The sequence below is a fragment of the Amblyomma americanum genome, chromosome 5, assembly GCF_052857255.1.
Source record: "Amblyomma americanum isolate KBUSLIRL-KWMA chromosome 5, ASM5285725v1, whole genome shotgun sequence".
In the NCBI taxonomy this organism is placed as follows: Eukaryota; Metazoa; Arthropoda; class Arachnida; order Ixodida; family Ixodidae; genus Amblyomma; species Amblyomma americanum.
In genome coordinates, this window is record NC_135501.1 from 138,711,406 (window position 1) to 138,736,192 (window position 24,787).

Sequence of the window (24,787 nt, forward strand, 5' to 3'; positions counted from 1 at the left end):
GCCGGCTGGCCTGCTACCTATATATTCAGCCACGTTCGGGCAGTTTTTTTTTTTATTTCTCTACCCGCGAAGACACAATTGCATTCCTGCTCTTTTTGCGCAGCTCATCCGTCACCACGGCCGCCACGGCCGCCAGCGGCGCCAGCACCACCACCAATTCCTGCAGAACGTGACGCTGGGCCTGAACCCGGGCTCGTATCAGGAGTCCGGTCCCTGGGGCCCCTGGACGGCCAGCAGCCCCTGCTCCAGGACCTGCGGTGGCGGAGTCGCCTACCAGACCAGGGTCTGCGAAGACTTCAGGTATACGGCCTTGCCGTACACTGGCGGGAAAGTGCTTTCTGAAATTGCGCATGATTCACTGACGCCCAAAGCGACACTGAACATTATTAGGCACAACGCGGCCAAGGGCTCTGGATTAATTTAATCTATTACGTCAGCTGGCTGTACCGATAGTTCCTCAAAGCTACGACCCCCACGTGTCACGTGGCACGACGTCATGCACTTATATATACGTCACCACGGCTCCTTCCACGACGCTCCGTTTCACGGCGTGGTCCATCGAAAGGTATACCCTCGGAGCAACCTGTTTTTCGGGCTGTGAAGACAGAGTGGGGAGCTTAATCCTCAACTCTTTTCTATTCTACAACAGCCCAGTGTTCAATATGGCGGCGCCCATCGACCTCCTTTTGAATAGGTCTCTTTTCTGGTTCGCTTGAAGAGGCACCCCTCAGCGTCAAAAACAAAATAGGAAATTGCAATAGTGCAATAGTCTTATGGAATTCCTTGCCCGAAAAGATATATAGTCGAATGCACAGATAGAACTCGATTTCGTAATAAGCTAAAAAAAAAAAAAACTTCAGCCATCCTGAATAGACTGCAGCCTTTGTATTCTTTTGTTACTTCGCTTAGTTGCATTTCTGCGCCTTAGTGTAATTGTTGTTTCTCTCGCTTGTTTACTGTTATTTCACTTAGATGTATTTCTGCATTTTAAAGTTTTTGTTTTTCTTGTTTTTACTTGCTTTCGTTCTATTTTGTATCTTTCTCTCTACGTTTTCCGTGTTCAAGAAATATGCATCATGTTAATTCGCCTCCCCTTCAGTAGTGCCCTCGGGCCCTTAATTGGACAAATGAAATGAAATGAAACAGTGATAATCTAGAGTAAGAGCGCGTCTCAGGGAAGTGAGGATGGTGAACAGTATTCAGAAAGGGAAGGAAAGCCGGTCGTGGCTTCGAGAAAAGAACACAGGTGGCGAATGCGTACCGTCCCTCCGGATAAAGTCAAGTCTCTCCACGCCCGTGAAGAGGCCACGCCGGTTTCAAGGTTAATAATAATAATTATTATTATTAACCTTACACTGGTTCCCCGCCTGGGCATCAAGGGAAGTCATGGACGCTCGTGAATCGCACACCGAGCTACAACGTGCGGTGTGCGATTCAACACGATTTGGCAACTCGTGGATCCTCCTCTTAGGCCACCCTGTACTTCGGGTCACGCAACAACCAACAGCACCTCTTGGCCGACCGCCTGAAACCGGCATGGCCTCTTCACGGGCGTGGAGAGACTAGGTTAGCCGCAGTCCATTTTCTTGCAGGCTTAAGAGCCTGGCAGCCTGCCCAGCTGTTCAAAGCGATCCTCTCTAAGGTCGGTGAATACGTTGGTGTGCAGCCCTTGAGTCATACACGACAGCCAACGGAGCATCCTGGTCGGCAATGTTAGTGCCATTGGCAACTGAGCTGATGTAACGGTTGTGCACTGCTGCCGCTTTTCCGATGATTGGTATGAGAGAGCCAGGTGTTCGAGAGAAGACTTTCAAAAATGTTAAAAAATATGCTTTATGGGTTAAAAATATGGTTCTTGCTGCTCAGTGTTACCATTGTTGGCGGACACGAGAAAACTGGTGAATCGTCTTAAGTTTCAATAATTAACCTCTTACCGTAAGCTGGTGAACTAATTTTTAATAATTAACCTTTTAACTAGTTGAATTAGGCGCTTAGTTGCAATTAGATATTTGAAGCCGGTCGCTAGCAATAGCCATATCAGCTTCTAGAATTTCGAAAGTGCGATTACGCTCGGCGCTGTGGCTCAACAAAATATGGCTAAATCGTGCCAAAATACAAGCGCCTTCGAAAAGCATGTAGGCAAAGCAACCCCTCCAGAGCACGTAACCAGTTAAAAAAGCCGAATTTTTCGAGCCACAGCGCCAAGAGTAATCACGTTTTCGAAATTACAAAAACTGATATGACTGTTATGAATGACCGGCCACAAATATCTAATGGCAACTAGGCGCGTAACTCTACTAGTTAAACAGTTAATTATTAAAAATTAGTGAGCCAGCTTACTACTTAAGACGATTCACCGGTTTCCTGGTGTCCGCGAACGCTGGCAATACTATGCCGCAAAAGCCATATTTTTACACCAAAAAGCCTACTTTTGAAAAATTTTGAAAGTGTTCCCTTAAACACCTCGTACGTGAAAGGCAAGTAGCCGTTCAAGCACTACACCGCCGCTTGCGACAGTTGGTTATCCACAGAATGCCCTCTCCCAAACCTCATGCCATCGTTAGTTGCGTGCAGCTTTTGTGGAACCGAGCAGGCTTCGGCAAATCAGCGCGCACGAGCGCCCAGCGTTCCTCCGCAGCCGGCACGTGCAACCGAAGCCTTCCTTGTCCGCGCGCGCGTTCCAGTTAAAATACATCTCACTGTGCAAACGTAACACGAGGTCAAAGTGTCTCACAAAGTTTGCTAATCAAGTTGCACGTCATGCACTGCTGAAAGTCAGCACTACTTTTTAAACCACGTACCTTCCACACTGCTGCACCGTTTTAAGCGGGGCTCGGCTCGGAGCAGCGGATCGCTCAGTCACCAGTGATAGAGAGAGCGTTCACCCAGGCCCCACCACGGGATCCCGGTGTGGCTTCACTCCGTCTTTCCTTCGCCCCGAAAAACATACGAGAGAGATGTTTTTGCTACGCCACGTGTCGTGAGTTTATGTGACGCAGTAGAAAATGCTAATGTGTTTGGCGCTGTCGGAAAGCGGCTCTACTTTGTGACGAGTAGCTCTGAGCAAGCGTGTTTGGCACGGTCGCCAGTTTCCACCATGCTGTACGGAATTAGTGAGGCGGGGCGTAGTCGTGTCGGTCCCTTTTTCTTCACATTTGAAAAACTTGCTTATTCGCTGCATCAGCACTTTCTTTCTCTCTCCCCCTCTCTCTTTGTTTGTTTGTTTCTTTCTTTCTATCTCCCTTTCTTTATTCATTTCCTTCTTTCTTTCTTTCTTTCTCTATTTCCTTCTTTCTTACTTCGTTTCTTTCTTTCTTTCTTCTTTTTCCCATCTCTAAAAGTAGTCATGTCGTGGTGCGGCTCCTTCCCCCTCGGCTTCTTGTTTTTTCTCAGCTCTTATGACATGTTTACTCACATTTGTCTTTGTATGTTTGCTTGGTTTCACACACTTGCCTTTGAATATTTCTGCACGCACACAACGTAATTTTCTTTCGCACGTACCCCTATGACTTACCGTGATCACGCCTTCTTCCTCCAGTTTTTTTTTTAATTTTTACTTCACCCAAAGACAGATCATCCGCCCCGCCATTCTGACCTTCCGCGCACCATCTCATTTGTGTCTCCTCCGAATATTCGCGCAAAAGTTGGAGCCTCACTTCTTGACCACCCGTCGTGGCTTCGCTGACACTTCTCGAGTATTGCGAGCTGAGGCATACCGAAAGTGCGGGACTTTGTTGCCGCTGCAGCCATCACTTTGTTTTCTACGCTGAGTGGCCTGTTTTTCTTCTTCCATTTCTCGTTCTCTCCTTCGTACCCTCCTTCGCTGTGTGTTTTGTTCCGGACAGCGCGAATCTGTCCCCGTCGCTTCGTCGTAGGACACGTCACTGTGCGGTCGGTGAGGTGCCCTAGACTCCGCAAAAAAAAAAGAAGGTCCAGCTTGGCGTTCTAGTGCGAGCGGGCGACGCCAGATGGTGCGGCGGCGCCGCAAAGGCTAGGGAGCCTACATACATGCCGCCTGCCGCCTAGCCGGGAGGGGGCGCGACATGTAGGCTCCCTAGCAAAGGCACACTTGAGTGAAGGCGCGTGGCTACGCAGGACAAGAAAATAAATTACGTGAAACGAGAGAACAAAGTTACACAAGAGAGGTATCTGACGCCTCTTCCGAGGTTTATGCGCGACCAGAATCTGCTTCACCACCTCCGTTGCTCACTGTCTACGTTTCTTTTTATACGGCTCCAACCGAGATAAAAAAAAAAGAAGACTACGGTGACTGCGGCAGTTTAAGTGGCCTAGCCGGTTTATTCCGTATTTTCGCGCGTACTATCCACCCCTGTATATAAACCGCACCCTCTAATTAGTACCTTCGTCTTAGGGGGAAAAAAGTGCCCCTCGTATTACCCACACGTTTTTATGCGTAGTGCACGATTATGCTTTCGAGAGGCTTCCAGCCAAAACAAACTCTCCAGTGCGCGTGACTCATCGAAATGACCCAAATTTGTGGGGCCACAGCGGCGAAGTTAACTTCGTTTTATAAATTCTAAAAACTGATATGGATATTGTTTACGGCGGACTAAACCCCTCTTAATAGTTAATGAGCCTAATAGTAATGGTTAAAAAGTTAGCTATTCAACACTAGTTAACCAGCCTGCTAGTTAGAACGTCTTAGTTGTATTCTGATGTGCTACACCGCTGGCAATGCTATGCCGAAAAAAGCGCTCTAACTGAAGAACCCTATTTTTGAAAATTTTGGAAAGTCTTGGGTGACGGGCTGAAAAAAAAAAAATGAGAATTGGTTTTTGATTGAAGGAAACGACGCAGAACCTGTCTCACTTATCCGGTGGACACCTGAACCGCGCCGTAAGGGAAGGGCTAAAGGAGGACTAAGACAAGAAAGGTAGAAAGAAAGAGGAGCCGTAGTGGAGGTATCTGGAATAATTTCCACCACTCGGGGATCTCTAACGTGCACTGACATCGCACAGCACACGGGCGCCTTTTGCGTATCGCCTCCATCGAAACGCGTCCACCGGGGTCGGGTTCGAACCCGGGTATTCTGGCTCAGTAGACGAGCGCCTTAACCACTGAGCCACAGCGGCGTTTTTCTGCGTGCCAAAAGAGCGCTGTTGCGTTTGAAGTCTGCCGCACTGGTGTCAACTATCGTGGTTCTTTCTGCATTCATACACGGGAGCTTTCGTAACACGCCTATACATCAAAAAGCGTTCCGGATGGCGCTTGTGGCATCCGCGAACTCGATCTCAGTATAACTAAGCCACTGTGGTGGAACAGCTCTTGATTTGGATAAAGCGAAGCAGGGCTTGTCACCGAGCTTGTCTCTCAATTTAGGAGACCTAATTTTGTCGCCTTCTCGAGTAATTAACAACGGCGCAACTACGCAGTGCAGTCAACGTTTGTTGCTTAATTTGTGGGTCTGTCTAAAGTTGCCCGTAACTATTAGGAGGTTCCTATCTTTTGTTCCATTCGCCGGTTGCCCTTCCGCCGGCTTCTTTTAACTCCCTCACCACCGACGTGCTTAATCTTTCCCGCTTATTCAGACCACCAGCTGCGGCGCCTCAGTGGCTATCAAAGAACCAGTCGCAGTGGTTAGCGCGTTCGGCTATTGAGCTGGACTACCCGGCCGCGTTTCTATGGATGCGAAGCGCAAAATGCGCCCGTGGGCTGTGTGCTGTTAGTGCACGTTAAAGGTTCCCGGGTGGCCTTAATTATTCCGTGTATAGCTCTCCACTACGGCTCCTCTTTCTTTTTTAATAATAATTGGTTTTGGGGGGAAAGGAAATGGCGCAGTATCTGTCTCATATATCGTTGGACACCTGAACCGCGCCGTAAGGGAAAGGGTAAAGGAGGGAATTTTCGCTCCCACTTTCCTCCTTTCCCGCACGGTACTCTTGAGGTGTCCATCCGCCAAGAAGTGGGATAGTTACTGTGCCTTTCAAACCAATCTTCCTTCTTTTTTATTTATCAAGGCGATTATGCTGCGGAATGGAAACCAGGCGGCCGCGTTTTGTTGGACGCGAAATGCGGTGATGTTCAATTCGGGGAATTTTCTCTTCTTCAGGGAATCTGAGGAATGAAATTTGTCGAAAAGGGAAGTTTTACGGAGTTTTAGGGAATTGTGGGAGCCTAAATTCTCTGTTCTTTCCAAATTGCTGGAGTTTTCAACCTGCTTCAGAGAAAAAGGGCCCGAAAGAGTTTTTGGCTAGTGCATAGAATATCAATGGCATGCAGTGAGCTGTGCAATGTTAAAGAACCCCGGGTTGATCCAAATCAGCCTGGAGCCGTCCACTAAGGCGTCCTTCGTAACCCACATGCACCATCGGGGCTTTATATAGACCACCCCAGACACTCTTCTACCACACCTTCATCCGACAACCGTCAGTGCATCCCTTCTACAGGATAATGCAAGATGGAACAATGTGCGCAAACGAAAGCGCAGATTGCGAGTCGCTGTAAAACAGGCACGTGACAACAGCATTTAGCGACTTAGTTGACATTCTTCGTCTATTCTTTTTGCAGCTGGAGAGCTCAAATATTCTTGTGTCCTTCAAATTGCACGTGGAATAAAAAAGAAAGACCCCATTGTAGACTGGATGGTTTGAACTCTCTAGTTTCACGCAAAATCTGATACCTTAAGGTATATACTATACCAGGTGTTTCAGCGAAGGTGAACAATTTTTTTTAACGGGCTTTTTTAGGTATGACGGCGGCTTATGCGGCACAATAATACCTGCGTTGGCAGACATCAGAAAACATGTAAATAATGTTGACTAGTTGGCCGCTTAGCTAACCGATAACTAACTTTTGAACTGTAACAGTTAAGCTACTAGTTGCAATTAGAGACTTGTAGCCGGTCGTTAGTATATATAGTAGCCATATCAGTTTTTAGAATTTCGAAAACGCGATTATACCTCGTCGCTCTGGCTCGGCAAAATTTAGCTTTTTCGACTAGTTACGTGCACTGGAGGGTTTGCTTTGCCTGCATGCTTTTGAAAGCGCATGTATTTTCGCACGGGGCAGCCATATTTTGTCGAGCCACAGCGGTGAGGGTAATCGCGTTTTCGAAATTCTAAAAATTACGATGACTATTACTAAAGACGGGCCACAAGTCTCTAATTGCAACCAGTAGCCTATATGTTATAGTTCAAAGTTATTTATGAGAAATTAGTTAAGCGGCTAACTATAGTCAACATTATTTCCATGTTTTCTGATGTCCGCCAAAGCAGGTATTATTGTGGCGCAGAAGCCGCCTTCATACCTGAAAATCCTATTTATAAAAAATTTGGTTCACGTTCGCTGAAACACCTGGTATAAAAGTGATATATAACTTACAAGTTATAATATACAGGAGATATATAAATGTCTGACACCTTATAACCACAAGTGATCGCTGTCTGTGCTTTTCGCGCAATCGTGTTGAAGAACGCCTTTGTTATGTCAATAAAATGGGTGCACTTCTTGCTTTATTCTCGTTTCTATAGGGCTGATGGATCACACGGATGTGTGGGACCCTCCAAGAGGTACTTCTCCTGCAATGTCGAAGTAAGTGTACATCAGTCATTCACCAGCCTTTCAATTTCAAAACAGTGTCAGAGATTCGTTTACGGCGGTTCTGCTCATTCGATCGAAGAGTTTAGTATGGAACCACGGGAGTGTGCTTCACGTCCATGCAAGGTGCTTGACAAGTTCGTTGGCAACCTTGCGGCTTCGCACGCTTGATGCTTGCTCAGATTGCCAGACCGCTCTTCTTAACCACTAGTATCCCTACGATACGAAGATTCAGTAGAGCTGGAAGTCCTATACCAATTCATGATAGTCTTCGCATGCCTATCGGTGACGCGTATTTGGGGATCTTCTGCCAACGTATATATAGTTTTCAGTTTCTTGAAGCTCGTGTGAATCGCCTCCAGACCAATAGTGAAAAGAAGCTTATGGAAAAAATCTATAGAAAATATACTTGTACAATGCGTATTCCCTGCAAAACAACATTGTACTGTATATGACGTAACAATGACGTCTACAGCCCAACGCGCGACAAAATGACATGCAAAAGGTGTTTTTGTTTAAATGAATAAATTTTTGCCAATAAACATTTGCGCATGGATTTTGGGCAACCTACTAGCCCAAGTGGATTTCCCTACTTTTGACTTAATTTTGAGCGCAGTGATTTCAGCAGGCTATATAGGGACTACTTTTGCTGCCTGCATGGCTGCCGGGATTTGTGTGACGAGCGAGAAAATTATCTGCCGCTGAGCCGATAAGTACCGACAGCACACATGGAAGGATCTTATCGCTTTCGCTCCAAAGTGCGCAAAGCAAATGGACATCCCATAGGCATTCAGTGGGCATATTTATCAGATTAGAAATCGGATGAACGTCCATATAACGTCGTGCTGGTAATTCAGAATGGCTAGTGTATATGCAGAACACGTATATATAAAAGGGTATGAGCAGCCATGCTTCGAATGTCCTGCGGTCAACATTTAAAGGGATCACTAAAATGAATTCGATATTTTGCGCGAAATTTTTTTTTCCATGGACAAAGATTGAGTTGAGGCTATTTAACATACTGTAGCTTTAATTGCATTACTACACGGTGAGACCATTACCGCGCATTTCCTGTAACCTGTATACGCTTGGTTTTACTAAGCAACGTTGTTTTTTAATGCGAAATCATTATACGCCCCATTAAATGCACAAAAGCCTTCCGCCACCATCTGTGACATAAAGTTCGGATGATGCAGTACGCCAGTGTACGATGTCACAACATATGTAAGCGAACATGTATAGTCATGAATGATGAAACGTAGCGTACTATGACCTAAGAAAGTTATTACTCATAGCCATAGTCATGGGCCACAGTCATTCTGCAACATATCATGACTCAGCGCTTACAAGTAACGTAATGTAAGGTGTATAGAGTATGCGTAGTCGTGACGCATAGTCATGAGCCATAATCATTCTGCAGCGTAGCCTGACTCAGCACTTCACAAGTAGCGTAGTCATAGCCAAGACGCATGACTCAGCGCTTTACTTCTTCAGCGTATAATGGCTCAGCACATTACAAGTGACGCAATGTAAGGTGTATAGAGTTTGTACAGAGTATGCATAGCCATGCGTCATAGTCATGACTCATAGTCATTATGCAACGCAGCATGACTCAGAACTTTAATGCTTTCGCGTTCTCACACGTAAGCAGTCTTAAGTGTTTCTGGCGAATTTTTCTAGCTTCTGCACCGTTCAATCGCACATGCTTGCTACAAAAGTACGTTTAGCCGCACCCATGCCGGGTTCATGCACTACAAACGACGCGCACCGTATATCAGCGAGTGCACGTGTCTGCTGGATCTCACAACTTCCGCGCACACAGGTGCACGAATTCAGCTCCTGCAGTGCTTACAGCGCGAAAGGGAGAGCTTATATCAACGCGGAAAGCGGGCTCAGGGAGCAAGGTAGGGGCGAACCGTGTTTTTGAATATGTAATACGTGGGCGTGGTAGAGCGAAGCCAACCTCACTTTCAAAGCCGAAAGGGTTCAACTTCAAAGCACACACACACACACACACACACACACACACACACACAAACATAGAAAATGTGCGCAGCAGCAGCTCCTCGTCTGCAATGTAAAGCAGACGAGCGCGCAAACGGGAACACGTCTGCACGCGTCAGCCGTGATTGGCAGACGACACGCCGCCGCTCCCGCGGTAGGCGAAAATGGCTATTGGCTTCTTGGGGCGTCGTCTGCTACGCTTCTTGCGGCCTTTCTATTTCTTATCTTTTGCCCTGGAGTTCATTGCCACCTACGACAGGAATGTCGACGTAGGGCTGCACGTCTGAAATAACAAAGATTTGCGGAAGCTATCTGCTTTTTCCCTCTGGTTAGGGTCGTTCTGGCGACTGATAAAACACACATTGCGGAGTGACTTATTTTTTATGTTGTTGAATACTCACACCCGATGCTGTTCTTTTCTTGTCCGTATTCAATGACTCTATAGAGTGGACGTGACACAGTAATGCCGGAGCGTATGCAGCGTAACGAATACGTAAACTGTTTCCGGTAAAGGCGAATTCCTAGTTTCGTCGAGAATACTACCGCTCATTGAGTTCGCTGCCACGTCGTTCACAGGAATCATATTAATTCCCTGGTGGCGTCTCTCCGATGTTGCTCTGAAGAAAAGTAGAAGCGAAATCGCTATATGCTTGATAGAAATAGAAGGCAGGAACTAAACTACACAGAAACACATGGTTAAATGCTCCTCTTAAGGTTTTCTATTTGGAGCCGCTCCGTTGCCTTCAGATTTGCTGCAACGGAGGAGAATCGCCGAGGTAATCCGCACGCCAGATCGAGCGAACTGCAGAACAGTTACTTTTACCCGCAAATGCTGGCACAGGCTTTAACTGTACGCAATCCTGAAGCTGCTACGCGAACAGTGGTGTGGATTCGTTAACTATTTGAACTTGGGCAGAAACGCGAAGCTGATACGCGAGCAGAGCCGTAATAATCGCGGTAAACGTGTATAACCCCGCCTGTAAAGCCCGCCTTTCTTCAGTATGCTAGGGTGGCGCCATCTGTCAGCGCACCGCAAATGTTTGACTGAACTGCGAGCGCGTTGCTGGCGCCACCTGCAAACATCTGAGGCACATTTTGTGAAGAGGTTTCTTGTTAAGCCTAGCCTACGTTATGGACCTGCGCACGTCGTCGACTTCCTCGCGTGTGTTGCGGCGTGGTGTTTTTGGCGGCGGATCGGAAGCGCGGTGCGGTGCGAGAGATATGCATTTCGCGTGCGGCACATTTAAAGCTCTGTGTGACCCCTGCGAACCAACATGACGCTTGGAAAGCGTTCCAATTGTTTTCAGATCGCGTGGTAACCTCATCGAAGTGCACCGTTCGCCGTCTCACGTGGCCATGGATGACACCGATCTCGTGCTCAACCTCAACACCGAATACCAGCCCAGACGGAAACCTTTGCCCGCGGATTCTGGGCCCGCGGCGACCTTTCGTGGAGGCGTCAGAAAGCCCGTCTCCTCATCGACTGCTGTCTTCAGGAAGAAACAAGCGTCGGTTCCAACATCACCCAAACCGGCGAAACCTGTGAAGTTCCAGCGCGGCGCACCTCCCGCAAAGCGCAGTCGCGATGGCCAGCCTGGAACTCTTGCCGACGGCGACGCGAGAAAACCGAGGAGTGAACAGTCACCGCCGCCGTTAAAGAAGAAGAAAAGCTTCGCCCAGTCGTCCTCGTTGTTCGGCTACCGGGGCTCTCTAGCCGAAGTCGAATCCGCCGTCGACGAGCAGCAGACGACGACCGTTGTCGTCGACGCCAAGAACGAACCGGTCTTCTCGACTTCGGAGTTCGCGGACTTCGACGTGCACCCTCATCTCGTCGCCTGCCTGCGCGATCGCTTCCAGATCACGACCGCGACGGAAGTTCAGAAGCTGGCCATACCATCGCTGCTCGCACAGCGGGACACGCTCATCAAGTCGCACACGGGCTCCGGTAAGACCCTGGCCTACGTGCTGCCGGTCGTCCAGCGTCTTCAGGAGGTCCGGCCCAAGCTGACGCGCGCGGACGGAGTCCGCGCCGTGGTTGTCGTGCCCACCCGGGAGCTGGCGCTGCAGACGTACGAGTGGTTCGAGAAGCTGTGCAAGGCCTGCACCTGGCTCGTGCCCGGCGTTCTGATGGGAGGGGAGAAGAAGAAGTCCGAGAAGGCGCGCCTGCGGAAGGGGCTCACCATCGTGGTCGGCACTCCGGGGAGGCTGACGGATCACCTGGAGCACACCGAGTCCTTCTCGCTGAGCAAAACCACCTGGCTGGTGATCGACGAAGCCGACCGGTTGCTCGAACTGGGCTTTGAAGAGTCGGTCTCGAGGATCGTCACGTTGTGGAAAGAGCAGAGAGAGGACAAAGGCGCTTGTGTGCTTCTGTCTGCGACGCTGACGAAGGGCGTGGAAAGGCTGGCAGGCCTGACTCTGGAAGATCCGGTGACTGTAGATGCTGCTGTTGGGGCTGGTGCTCAGGAGCTCGAAGAGTTTGTCTTGCCGCCAGGCCTGAGCCAGTATTACCTACAGGTGCCTGTCAAACTTTCGCAGATGGCTCTGTGCTGCCTGCTCCTCGATGCTTGTGTCGTGGCTGAGCGGGGCAAAGTTATTGTCTTCCTGGCTACCCAGGACTCTGTCGACTTTGAGCACGCTCTCTTCTCCTCGGTCCTGGGCATCATGCTTGAAGACACCGAGAAGCGAATCGATTTCGTCAAGCTTCACGGTGAAATGACACAGCATGACCGGGCAGAAATCTTTAATCGATTTCGGGAGGCAGCTTCCGGTGTTCTGTTCACAACTGATGTCGCTTCACGGGGCATAGACGTCCCTCAAGTTGACCTCATTGTCCAGTGTTGCGTGCCACTTCGACCCGAAGAGTACGTCCACCGTGCTGGGAGGACGGCTCGAATCGGTGCAAAGGGCAGGGTTGTCCTTTTGTTGTTCCCCTCTGAGGTCGGCTTTCTTGATATCCTTGCACAAAGAAGCATCCAGCTAGACCGAATGGATCTCAAGAGTGTTCTGTCCAAAATCTTTTCCATCAAGTCTCATATCCTCGAGGCCAGGACTGACCCGGGACAAAAACTGAAGACGATGGAAGACTATGTCACCGCGCTCCAGCTCATCTTTGAAAATGAAGTCTACAAGGAGACGGCTCTGCAAGCAATGGCCAAGAAAGGATACCTGAGCCATGTACGGTCGTATGCGTCGTACCCGCGTGCCATGAGGCACGTGGTGTCTTTCAAAGCTTTGCATCTGGGGCACCTTGCCAAAGCATACTGCCTGAGGGAAACTCCAAGCACCCTCGGAGCACAGTGGGCTTCACAGCCTGACACCCCAGGACGTCGTCCAGGGTACAAGAATCGTTTTGGCCCTGCTGGCAAGCAGAAACATATGAAGGCACCTGTCAAGAAGATAAAGATTTCAGAGTATGATAGTGGTCTTGTGGCATCAAAGAAGAGAAGAAAGAAGCATGTTCCGAGTGACTGACGATGCTTGCAGCAGCATCAGCAGTGGTATTTGTGTGTGTGGTGTGTTCAGGTGACAAGTGGTGATTAAAGAAGCATATTTTGATGATGAATGCACAGAGATCGAAGCCATCACAGGCTTTTTTAGCTGACTGGGTTTGGCCAAACAGCTGCTTGGGAAATTCTTTAGAGTTATTTTTTTTTTGTTGACCAACATCTCTGTGTTTGAAGACAGCTGTGTGTCATTGTTCATTATTCGTAACAACAATATTGAATTAAGTCTGGCTGCTGCTGGAAGTTTGTGCAAATCACTCAGCAAGCAGTTGGTGTAAGTTATAATTAATTTACATTACTTCATGCACTCTTTTAAGTCTTGTTCTTGCCTTCAGTGGCACGCACACTTTTCATTCCGTTTTTTTGCGTCCCGGGACTGCAAGCTATGAATTGAAACGATTCCTTCATGCGATGTTCCGAACATGCCTCGTTTTTACAAAACACACACAATAAATTGTCACATGTATACTACCTGACATCTTGTGTCTCTATTTGTGGGCTTCCAACTGTGGGTTGTCACACCTGCCAGCTTGACTCCCTGTGATGCTTTGGCTGCACTGCATGCTGTAACAATATTTTACAGACAGATGTAATAGGTTAATTTTAAAACTACACGTAATTAATTTTTTAAACTTTTTACTAAAACTTTATACACACAATGGACCTCGAAATGTTCTTTTCAACAGCAGGCGAATGGTTGCTGGTGCATGTTTCTATTACGAATAACTTGGTGCTGGTGCATTTGATGTTGTGGCTGACTTCGCGAAACAAATAATCATGTAGCCGTGCATTCTTTGATGCGTGATTAGTGCAGTAGCATCTTTGATGCACGGAACGATAGAGAAGTTTTCTCGCATCACTAGGCAAAGAAGCAGCATACAATTGGCAGGCTCGTGACTGGCGTGCACATATACTACTGCCACCTAAAGTTTGTGGGATGCCAAATTTTTAAAACGTATTCTGGTCAAGCTTGGACTGTTCAATTTCAGGGCGTTCGACAATTAGGGTTTTTCATGGACCTAGCACGCTTGAGACAGATGCCAAAGCAGAAACAGCAAGAGTTGTATTTCTTAGTAGTTCAGGTGTGAAACCTTGAATAAATAGGGGCATTCTGCATGGTGCTGTGCATTCACCATAGTGCATCACTGAGGTCAGAGCTGCCCATGCTCTAAAAGGACTGGGTTTCTTGCTAAGCAAGAAAACCAGATTTTGGCACGCAATGCTTGCTAAAATTTCAAATCTGTGCCAAAAATTTTAAGAACTGTGCATTTACGGAATACTTGGTGTGGAACAGCTCCTTCAAATTTTCCTAGCGCACCGTTTAGTTCTTGATGCAATTTGTAGGTGCTGCGACTACGTTTCTGTAAGCACAGAGTTGAAATCCTCCAGTGCAAATGAAAGTCTGTGGTTGCCCAACCAATCTGGAGACCCCTTACTGTCTCACAGTGGGAATAGTTACTGCAGTATGAAATTTCATCCTGTGAAACTAAATGCCACATGATGTGTTCCACGTAGCCTCTCTAGACTGTCTTTTATTGCAGTGTTTATACTGCAGGTCAATGCAGGAAAGATATAGAGGGAACACCGACTAATCTTCAGATCAGACAAGATAACCTAAAGAATAGCTTTTCATTATTCCATGCTTGACTGATGTGTCAGATGGCCCATGTTTGTCCAGAAAAGTTCTGTTGTGGTGGTGCAGTGGTTATGGTGCTCGGCTGCTGGCCCGAAGGACACGGGTTCGATCCCGGCTGCGATGATCGCACTTCAATGGAGGTGACGGGCTAGAGGCCTCTGTACTGTGTGATGTTGGTGCACGGAACCCCAGGTGGTCGAAATTATCCGGAGCCCTTCACTACGGCATTCCTCAAAGCCTGAGCTGCTTTGGAATGTTAATCCCATAAACCAAACATCAACCATTTGTCCAGAAAACAGCTAAAATGGTCATTTTCGCTTTGTTATAACTACCTTAGATGTTTCCTTTTAATGTGACACTCCATGTATGTCTTCTGTGTTCTCATTTGCATAACTGTCTTTGCTTTGAGCTTATTTTTTGCCATCTTTCGCAACTAGGATTGCCCGGACTTCTCAAGGGACTTCAGGGAAGAGCAGTGTGCACGATTCAACAGCATTCCTTTTGAAGGGCGCTACTACAGCTGGGTGCCCTACTACAAAGGTGAGCAGGACAGTAGTTTGGAAATTCATTCATTGTTCACTGCGAGCATCACTACTGAACGGGACATGTGAACATGATGCGTGGACAAGGAAGATGCTTGCCTACAAGCTGAGTTTTTCATGTCTGTTGAGAAATGCTTGTCGTCTATGTTTGAAATTCAAACTTGCCATGGTAACTAAATGGCTCCCACACCTGCCTGCTCAGCCCAAGGTCTTGAGTTCAAATCTCGGTTGCCGCAGCCACATTTTAGTCGAGACAAAAAAGGTGGCTATGAACTGCGCTATGTCAGTGCATGTTATAGAGCCCTAGTTTTGAAGCACTCCATTATGGTGTACCACATGCCAGTGCATGAACAAAAAAAATGTTAAGAGTTTCTGTTAGAACTGCAACATGAACCATGCAGGCTAGTTGGTGTGGACCAGCCATATTGTCAACAGCAATGAAAATGGGAGAACACAAGAACTTCTTTTGTTCCCCTGTTTTTGTTGCTGGTTACATTATGTTTGTTCCTGGCAAAGACATTGCAAATCGCATTCCGGAAAGGTTCAGGGTGAGCTAGGCTGTTAGTTGTTCCAACATGTGAGCATTGTCTTGCCCTGTGCCTTTTCTTCTCGAACATCGTGACGTTGCCACAAAATGGCGCACGAGCTCACATATTGAATTTTTCGTTGTTCTTGTGTCTTGTTTAGTGGGCTGTTTGTGCTGAACTGAAAAAATAGCCCACCTCAACACATTGGCGCAGTTTTAGTTGAAACACAGTTACACAGCACACACGTAGCTGCATTCGTTTCTACACCACAAACTCGTATCTTAAGAAGGTACAAGTCTGATGGTGACAGAAATGATGGTATATAAGTTTCTCACGCAGGTCCGGTATTTCTGCAAGAACTTTCCTTGAATTGCTTTTGTCATTCATGTGTTTGGCCTATTTGACGTGAGGAAATAGTGTTTACTCACGTAAATTCAGGGTTGTGTCTGATCTAGAGTATCTTCAGGGCTCAGCAAAGTATATCTGAGTAAGGAGCCTGCAGACTTGAATTTGCATTGAATAATGTTTTAAATGACCTCAGTCACGTAGAAGATTGCTTGGTTTATGTGAACAGAAGCAATGACATAGGAACTTGGGTTGATGTATTGAAAATGTTTAAAGCAGGAGTCTGCTGTTCATTTTCAAGGTGTCATAAAATGGCTTCTTACAGTTTTTATACTTCCGTATACACTTCTTAGGGCCCTATGTGTGCTCGATATCCATGAAACCGATACTGTACTGCTGCTGTAGCCATTCAAGTCTTCATAATCGAATGCTGCTGTGCATTTGAGTTGCACAAAAAAAATGCCACATCCTCACATGACTAAAGATGACTTAAATTGACAATACGGCCAACTGGAAGAAGACTGCCTGCTGTGAAGCGACCTAGGAGGTGATCAATTTAGCAGTACTAATGGCCAAAAGGAAGGCTGATTGGGTGGTTTTTAATATGGGCCCATGCACAATACATTGCTTTAACATTTGGTTGGTTTCCTGGAAAAACACTAATATGCGAATTACTCTATGATTATGCCATTCTGTCACTGCACACACAAGTTTCTTGAGGAATGTAGCTGTGTGTCAAGACTATGCCAGGTGATTCAGGATAGCCTGCCACTAATTTTTAAACATAGTCTTTTTTGAGTTATGAAGACGGCTTCTAAGGCAGTATAATACCAGCATTGGGGGGCATCAGTAAACAGGTGAATAAATTTAATTGGTTAGCCAGTTAAACTAATCACTAACTTCGTAACTGTCACAGTTAGGCAACTGGTTGCAATTTGAAATTTGTAGACAGCCGTTACTAATAGCCGTGTCAGCTTTTAGAATTTCGAAAATGTGATTACCCTTGGCGCTGTGGCCTAACAAATATTGGCCACATTACGCCAAAATTCATGCGCTTTTAAAAAGCATGCAGCCAAAGCAACCCCTCCAGTGCACGTAACTAGTTGAAATAGCCAAATTTTGTCGACCCCCAGTGCCTAGTTGTGTTTTTGAAATTTTAAAAATCGATATGACTATTCCTTATGACTGGCTGCAAATCTGTAATTGCAGCCAGATGTCTAAATGTAATAGTCAACGAGTTATATCGGAAATTAGTTAACCAGCTAACTAGCTAATATTATTCACCTGTTTTCTGATGTTCGTCATTGTAGGTATTATTGCACCACAGGGGCTGCCTTCATACCTCGAAAGCCTATTTTTAAAACTTAGTGGCGGTCTTTCCAGAAAGACTTAGTAGTGCCAGAGAGATCCTTTCTCTTACACAAGCTATTTTTTTTTCTGTTCTTATGCATTCTTGGTGCAGATGCCTATGTAAGTACATCTATGGTTATCAGCATTAGTAGTTGTCATCTCTTATACTGCATGATATTAAATGTGTGTGCCCGTTTTTTGTTTGCTGCGCTGAGAACTAGGCATCTATTCTTTATTATTGGACAGAGTACGTTGGGTAGCTTCTAACGGAGTTCAAAGCGTGAAGTCCGAGTTCATGTCACCTGCCTAATTGTGCCGCCAGACTTAATTCAACAAGTCTGAAACTGGACCATGAGGATTTTAACTTGGGCTAGTTTTGTTTTGAAACAATAATGTGAATAGCACGAAAGACCCAGAAAAGAGAAATAATGGCATAGGTACGTGTGTTGCAGCTTTTGTTATGTGTGCCTTTCATGGCGTTCAAATATGAATGGATGGAATTTTAATGCGATAGCGTTAAGGCGCTCATGCCACAGAAAATTTGGCGGCGTCATTGACAGCGAGCGAAAAATCCCCCCAAAATCTCTAGAGAGGCAACCTTGGAGGCAGGTGGGCCAGGTAGGACACGTGACCTTGTGGCGTCATCACAACCTGCCCACCGGATTGTGAGCAAAACTGCCCAATGTGGCAGGTGGCAGTTCAATTAATGACTGATGGCGAGAGGTTGCTGGAAAGAGCAATCTAAATCGCACAAGTCCCACCGGTGGCGGCACACCTGCCATTGCAGAGCAGTGGCGCACCACTTAACTGCTGCGCCACTGCGCCAGGAGTGGTACAAGGACTCCCAGCGATATATGAATGCTAAGTAGAGAATGCTAAGCTCTGCATATATGGGCATTAACCCATTATCTATCGCGTTATACCCTTAAAGCGAAACTGAAATGTCCCCTCCAATTTTATTTTTTGTGCGTTGGGCTTTTAAACTAGCTGTGCCCTTTAATTCTTCTCTCACCCAGCTGCCAACCCTTGCGAGTTGAACTGCAAGCCCGGAGGGGAACGGTTCTACTACCGGCATTCAGCCAAGACCATCGACGGGACGCGATGCCATGATGATGGCAGCCTTGATGTTTGCGTCAACGGAGCTTGCATGGTGAAGCATGAATTTACTCTAAATACGCTGTGGCGTTAATTGTGCAGACTGCACTGTCATATACGGCACGCACAAATGAATTCAATCGGAGGGCATGATTCACATCACCATTTGCAGCCAGAAGGTGCTTGCACTAATGTGTCACAACTCGCATAGCCTTACATAGTTATGATGCCTAGCGTTCATGCACTCTGTCCTAATGTGCCCCGAAGTTTCTTCCCGTGAGCCCTGTTTTTGAATTTTTGCACAAAGGATAGAACAGCTGTATTCACATATTTTCATTTTTATGTACATTGCAATGCATGGGCTGTTTAAAGCTCAGATGTATAGTAAAACAAGAAAGTGTGGGTTAAAATTGGATGAATGTGGCACTCGTGACCGTTATAGTCATCATTATTGGTCGTGCTCAATGAAGTTGAAATTAACCAACTTTGCAAAAACTAAAAGGGCATTTTTTGCGAGTCATTTCACGATATATTCAATGTGTGTTTTGGGTAGCACTGTATTTTTGAACAGTGAGCTCGCAAAGCAACAACCTGACTTTTTTCTTTCTGCGTAATTGATGGAAATTTTTGGTAACGGTTGATGCTGTAGTTGAAGTGTGCACCATACCCCGTGCCATACAGTCATTACCAATATTATAATATTTTTTTTTTCAAGTGCACTAGACATGCACAGCGGCTGCATATGATACTAAACGAAGTAGGCTTCAGAACGAGAAATGTGACACCTTTGTTTTTTTAATATTTTGCCAGCCATTTGAGGTTTGCTCAATAAAGTACAGCTTCTTTTCTGACCACACATGCGTTCATCTCTCCAGCCTGTTGGGTGTGACAAGATGCTGGGGTCAGACGCCGTGGAAGACAAGTGTCGGGTGTGTCGAGGTGACGGTTCGAGTTGCAACACCATTGAGGGCGTCTTTGACCTTGACAACTTGCAAGTTGGTGAGTTGAGGCCCCTGTCATCCAGGCTCCAGTGTGAAATGTTCACTGTCAAGTCTTCTTTATTAGTCAAGGAATTTAGGCACAAAAAAAAAAAAAGCACTGAAAGAGCTTAAAAGTCTGTTCACAGAACAGATGCCAGTCTTTAATTACACTAACCATTCTATGTGTATGTAACTGCTTTGCAGGTTATAATGACATCTTGCTTATTCCAACTGGAGCCACAAACATCAGAATTGAGGAGAAGTTCCCCACAAACAACTACCTTGGTAAGAATTGCATTTGCATTCTCAGAAATTTGAGCTCACAAGCTAAATTGCTGCGCTGAACTCGAGAGAGGACCATAGTTTCTGATCGTAACCTCTTCCTTTTTCATAGCTGTCCGGAACAAGACTGGGTACTACTACCTCAATGGCAACTGGCGAATTGAGTTTCCCAGAAGCATACGGTTTGCTGGCACCGTCTTTCACTACGAGCGAAGAAACCACGGTGCCAATGCACCTGAGAGCTTAGTAGCCCTTGGCCCAACGACCGAGACCATCCTCATTGTGGTACGTCTGCTTTTTTCTTGAGTGTCGTGATACTCTCTTTGACCCATCACATGGCCATTTACAAGGCCTTACTACCTTATGAATCCAAACTAGGCTTCCTAAGGATCAGCACAGTGTGCAAAGCGTGTTTCTTTTTTAACACCTTGTTGAGTTCATATTGAGTTCATTGGCAGCGTGTTTTTGGAGTTAGAAGGATAAAGGTAAAGTATGCTGGAATGTGCGTAGGCAATGATAGGCTTTCCCTAGGCACAGAAGTTATCACACAGAGCTATGGGCACGATTTAAATGCGGCCAGGATCTTTGCTTGGGCATTTGTCAGTGTCTGTTGTGCAGCACCAAGTACCAATGATCAGGTGCAGCAACCAGCAGACTTGCTGATGTTTGCCACTTTGATGCAGGTATTTTTTGTTCTTTATAACCCATCAAGGAAGGTCAAACAGATGAGAAGTACAAATATGACGATACAACGTGCACTACATTGTAGTAACTAATATATAACACAGATATAACTGACAGTGAGAAACTCAAGCAAGTAAATATGCAGCCTAACGAAAGAAAAGAACACTCATAAAATGTCACAAGGGCAGTATCACAGAAGAGCTCTAATACAAGATGCACATCATAAGAAAAATGAGGAAACATGATTAATGTTGTCCTTGTGATGCTTCTTGAGGTCACTTGCAGATTCAACTGAAAAAAAGCTGCAGGGAAGGCATTCTATTCCTTGACATTGTGCAAAAAAACTATCGGGATGCCTAAGTCATCTTGAGAATGCGATTGTATTAGATTTTGCATTCGTTGCAGCTTTTAATTTAATTGCCACCTGCCATTGTGAGCAGGTTGTGATGACGTTACAGGGTCACGTGAGGTCTCTCAACAAATCAGTGAATTTCGTGACACGGCGGTGTTTTGGTATTGTGACAGCAACTGTGATGCTGTCACATAAAAAAATGAATTTTTAGAAAGGTTTGCGTGGCACTTATAATGTAGACATGGAGGCATGGGAGAGGCCTTTGCCCTGCAGGTTGATGATGATGATGATGTTTCTGGTATTGCTTGGCTGTTTTCCTGATAAGTTGTCCTTTTAATGGCGCTCACATTTCTATTGAGTAGTGCTGATTGCTGGGTGAACTTGCACGTTGCAGGTGATTTTTCTTTTACAGAACACTTTCCACAATGCGAATTTATGCATGACTGATTTTTCTTAATGTGACAATATTTTATTCTATTTCTTCCTTTGTCGAGCAGCTTCTATACCAAGAAAAGAACCTGGGGATCGTGTACGAGTACTCAGTTCCTGCCGGTGTTAGTCGTCCACAGCCAGACTCCTACAACTGGAACTCAGGAGACTTTAGGCCATGCTCTCAGACCTGCGGGGGAGGTTCGTTAGGCCTTTCCTCATCAATCCTTGCCGCATTCCAATCAGTGACATTGACTTCTGAGACCTAAGCTGCCATTAGCCCATTTAAAATTAGTATTGATCTATCAAAGTGCTCTATGTCACGACTGAAAACCTCGAAAGAAACACCATATGGGCCATTTTCTCATCAATCAAACCAGTGATTTCTACTATAAACCTTTGTTAAGGTATATACCATCAGATCTTATGCTAATCTAATAACAAAGCTTTATTTTGCTAAACAAGTTGTATTCATTCTCATGTAGCAAAAAGACAGTAAAAATATGACAAGTCAAAAGTGACACCAGGTCCACGACACAGGCTCAATTCTTGTCAGTGCATTTCTATTGTAGTGTAATGAAGATTATTGTGGCTGACAGATGAAAGCTAGGAGAACATAGGTGAAGGCAGGAAACTTCGTTGTCTCGGAGTTGGAAACAATATTTCTCCAGACCTGCTCTGAATCATGAAGATAACTTGCCAGAGTGGCCACATAGCTGCTATCATGTTCCTATGATGAGCTCAGGTTCCCGGTTTTAATACTGGCTGTGGCAGCCGAATAACAACAGTAGTGAAATGCGAAAATCTTTGTGAACTGATATTTTGTTTTGTGTTAAAGGAATGAACCCAGTATTCAAGAACAATTTGGAGCTTTGCAGGACCCCTATCTATAGCTCATGAGGTAGCCTAGGAGTGCCAAAACTTACTGACGGGAAACCATGTGGATTGCTTACCCTGTAATATAAATTCTTAGTGGCACCTTGTGCTTTCTTTGCTCAGGTGTCCAGAAGCGCCTGGTATACTGCACAAGCTCAACTACATTTGATAGAGTGCCCGACGACCTCTGCAATCCGACCATCAAGCCTGAGGAGACCAAAGTCTGCAACCCGGAACCATGTCCAGCGACGTGAGTTCACATTGGTCCTTGCCTTAAGCTTGCTTGTTTCTCTCGGTAACTTTTTGCAAATTCAAACTAACATTTTCGAATATGAGGCTGCTCTGCTTTCTTTAACAAAAATTGTTATTTGCTTTGGTCATTGATCACAAAGCAATACTGAAGTCTGAGCTCTTTGAATCAGGCCTTTGGAATGTTTCATCTGTCCATGAAAATATTTTGGTTATTTTGGTAGCAGTTCTGTTACTGGGTGTTACGGAACTGCTAGTGAAAAAAAAAGTTTATGGTCAAACTTGAACCAACTGTGCATTTCAGCTAAGATACAGTTGCATATAAGCCGCCGGTGTGGCTCAGTGGTTATGGCGCTCGGCTGCTGACCCGAAAGATAAGGGTTCGATCCCGGCGGCGGCAGTCGAATTTCGATGGAGGCGAAATTCTGTATAGGCCCGTGTACTGTGCGATGTCAGTGCATGTTAAAGAACCCCCGGTGGTCGAGATTTCCGAGGCCCTTCACTACGGCGTCCCTGATAGCCTGAGTCGCTTTGGGACGTTAAACCCCCAGAGACCAGTTGCATATCATTGAGTAAAATGCAAATGAAAAACCACATGTTTTGTGTACAGGAGTCGGGCGGCTATCTGCATCTTTATTCAATGGAGGATTAAAATTGTGATTCATTGGTTCACACAGATCATGTGTTCCGTGTCAGCTGCTTCTATTGTATCACACTTTTCACGTGTGCAGCTGGTATGTCGGCGAGTGGGAGGAATGCTCCAAGACATGTGGCAACGGCACCCAGCTGCGACTGGTGTTCTGCCACCATCAAACCGAGCTCGGCCTAGTGCTGACGGAAGACTCGCACTGCCTCGAGTCCGTTGGACCCAAGCCAGAACGGCTGCAGGAGTGCAGTTCTGACGCCGAATGTGCCTCCTGGGAAGTGGGCAACTGGACAGAGGCAAGTCCAGAGCTCCACAGAAACCTCGCATTATCTTTTGTAGCGATAGCTACATTACGGTAGCATTTTGAGCCTTCAGTGTGGTGGCGCCGCCACGCTGTCACGTGGTTGGTCACGTGGTGTGGAGCAGCTACCGGTGGCACGGCGGCTGATCCTGTGGTTCGTCACAGGGTTGGTCAGGTGACCAAGTTCCACTCTGCCAGCTGTAGCTATCGCGTCACTCCAGGTTTAACCGGAGCTAAACCACCGCCAATTTTTTTTCGTTGCCAGATTACTGCAGCGCTATGGAGCACGAACACAAGAAGAAGACATGAAGACAGGACGGGCGCTGTCTTTTTCATGTGTGTCTTGCATGTGTTCTTCTTGTGTCTGTTTTCCGTTGCGCTGCGGTAATCTGTGGACGAAAAACAATGAACCAACTAGCCCAGACCAATACCCTCATTGACTCGCAGTATCACTGAGTGGTTGGCCATACTTTATGGGACACTGAAAAGAACTCAAACGAATTTGTATTCTTAGTAAAAATCGATTTTATGGCTCTCTCTGACTATGCTGATGTCTGTTCGCCAGCCAAATATGCATTTATCGCCTAGAAAATCGCATTTGAAGATGGAAAACAGTATTCTTTCCCGTTACTTGATTCAAACTTGTGGCATCAGGGCCGAAAACGACTCTGTAATTACCGTTCGAAGATGAACTGGAGTGTAGGGTAGCCACGGGGGTCCGGTATAAACATTTCTTGACATCACTGCAGTTTGCTTGCGAAAACGACCAATGGCAGCGCCACCTGCATTTGATTTTTAGACCTCTTGTAGCATATAAAAGCTCTATTTGAGTAAAAGTAACCTCTTGGTCATTATAACGCGATGATCTGTTGTTACAGGGCAACTGCGGTTTGTCCTTATTGTGAATTTAACGCTGTTAATAGGAAGTTGATATCAGTTAAAAACTTAAAAATCAATTGATTTGCTTCCATTCTGTAGGTAGCTGTTGTTAACGTAATGCTGTTCATCACTTTGATGTCGGTCAGCGCAGCACGGATTCAGCCGCTAGCTTCAAAGCAGCATAAATGAAAGAAAGTTACTATCTCACTCCAAGTGAAAAGTGCACATTCTTTGCCAGGTGGCTCTTATGCAAGGCTGTGCTTTACATTAGCAAGCTTTAAGATTTTGTAAGGGGTAATACTAAGTGCAGTCATACTTTAATGTCCCAAGATTGCACTTAGTAGTATGGCAGGTTTGCTAAGAACAGAGGTTGAATGAAGCAGAAAATTATCTAAAAGCAAAAGACTGTAGTTGTGCCTATCAACGGTTCCGGAAACTGTGCCTGGCCAACTGAATTCTTCAACAGCCATGACTAGCTCGTCACTTTCACGTTCAATGGTATTTTGGTAGGACGTACAAAAATAGGAAAGCAGTGTGACAAGCTGTC

General features: G+C 46.0%; 2 protein-coding genes across 5 annotated transcripts in view; both read left to right on the forward strand.

Moving 5' to 3' along the window:
* Positions 1-24,787, forward strand: part of Ppn (proteoglycan-like sulfated glycoprotein papilin) — a 159,486-nt gene that overhangs the window by 78,675 nt on the left and 56,024 nt on the right. For all 4 annotated transcript variants that reach the window (XM_077665429.1, XM_077665430.1, XM_077665431.1 and 1 more), the window contains exons 3-12: positions 104-300; positions 7,491-7,551; positions 15,141-15,243; positions 18,484-18,617; positions 19,438-19,561; positions 19,747-19,827; positions 19,937-20,109; positions 21,358-21,490; positions 22,289-22,415; positions 23,146-23,356. In XM_077665429.1, coding sequence (XP_077521555.1) covers positions 104-300; positions 7,491-7,551; positions 15,141-15,243; positions 18,484-18,617; positions 19,438-19,561; positions 19,747-19,827; positions 19,937-20,109; positions 21,358-21,490; positions 22,289-22,415; positions 23,146-23,356 — 1,344 coding nt within the window. The remainder of the gene's footprint in view (positions 1-103; positions 301-7,490; positions 7,552-15,140; positions 15,244-18,483; positions 18,618-19,437; positions 19,562-19,746; positions 19,828-19,936; positions 20,110-21,357; positions 21,491-22,288; positions 22,416-23,145; positions 23,357-24,787) is intronic.
* On the forward strand, positions 10,686-13,543 carry LOC144132781 (ATP-dependent DNA helicase DDX31). The gene has a single exon (XM_077665432.1). It carries the CDS (start codon positions 10,918-10,920, stop codon positions 13,033-13,035), a length of 2,118 nt encoding a protein of 705 aa, XP_077521558.1. The 5' UTR covers positions 10,686-10,917; the 3' UTR covers positions 13,036-13,543.

Bases quoted from the DNA above. Each gene is read 5' to 3' on its own strand.
- LOC144132781 (XM_077665432.1), top strand. From the start codon at position 10,918: ATGGATGACACCGATCTCGTGCTCAACCTCAACACCGAATACCAGCCC.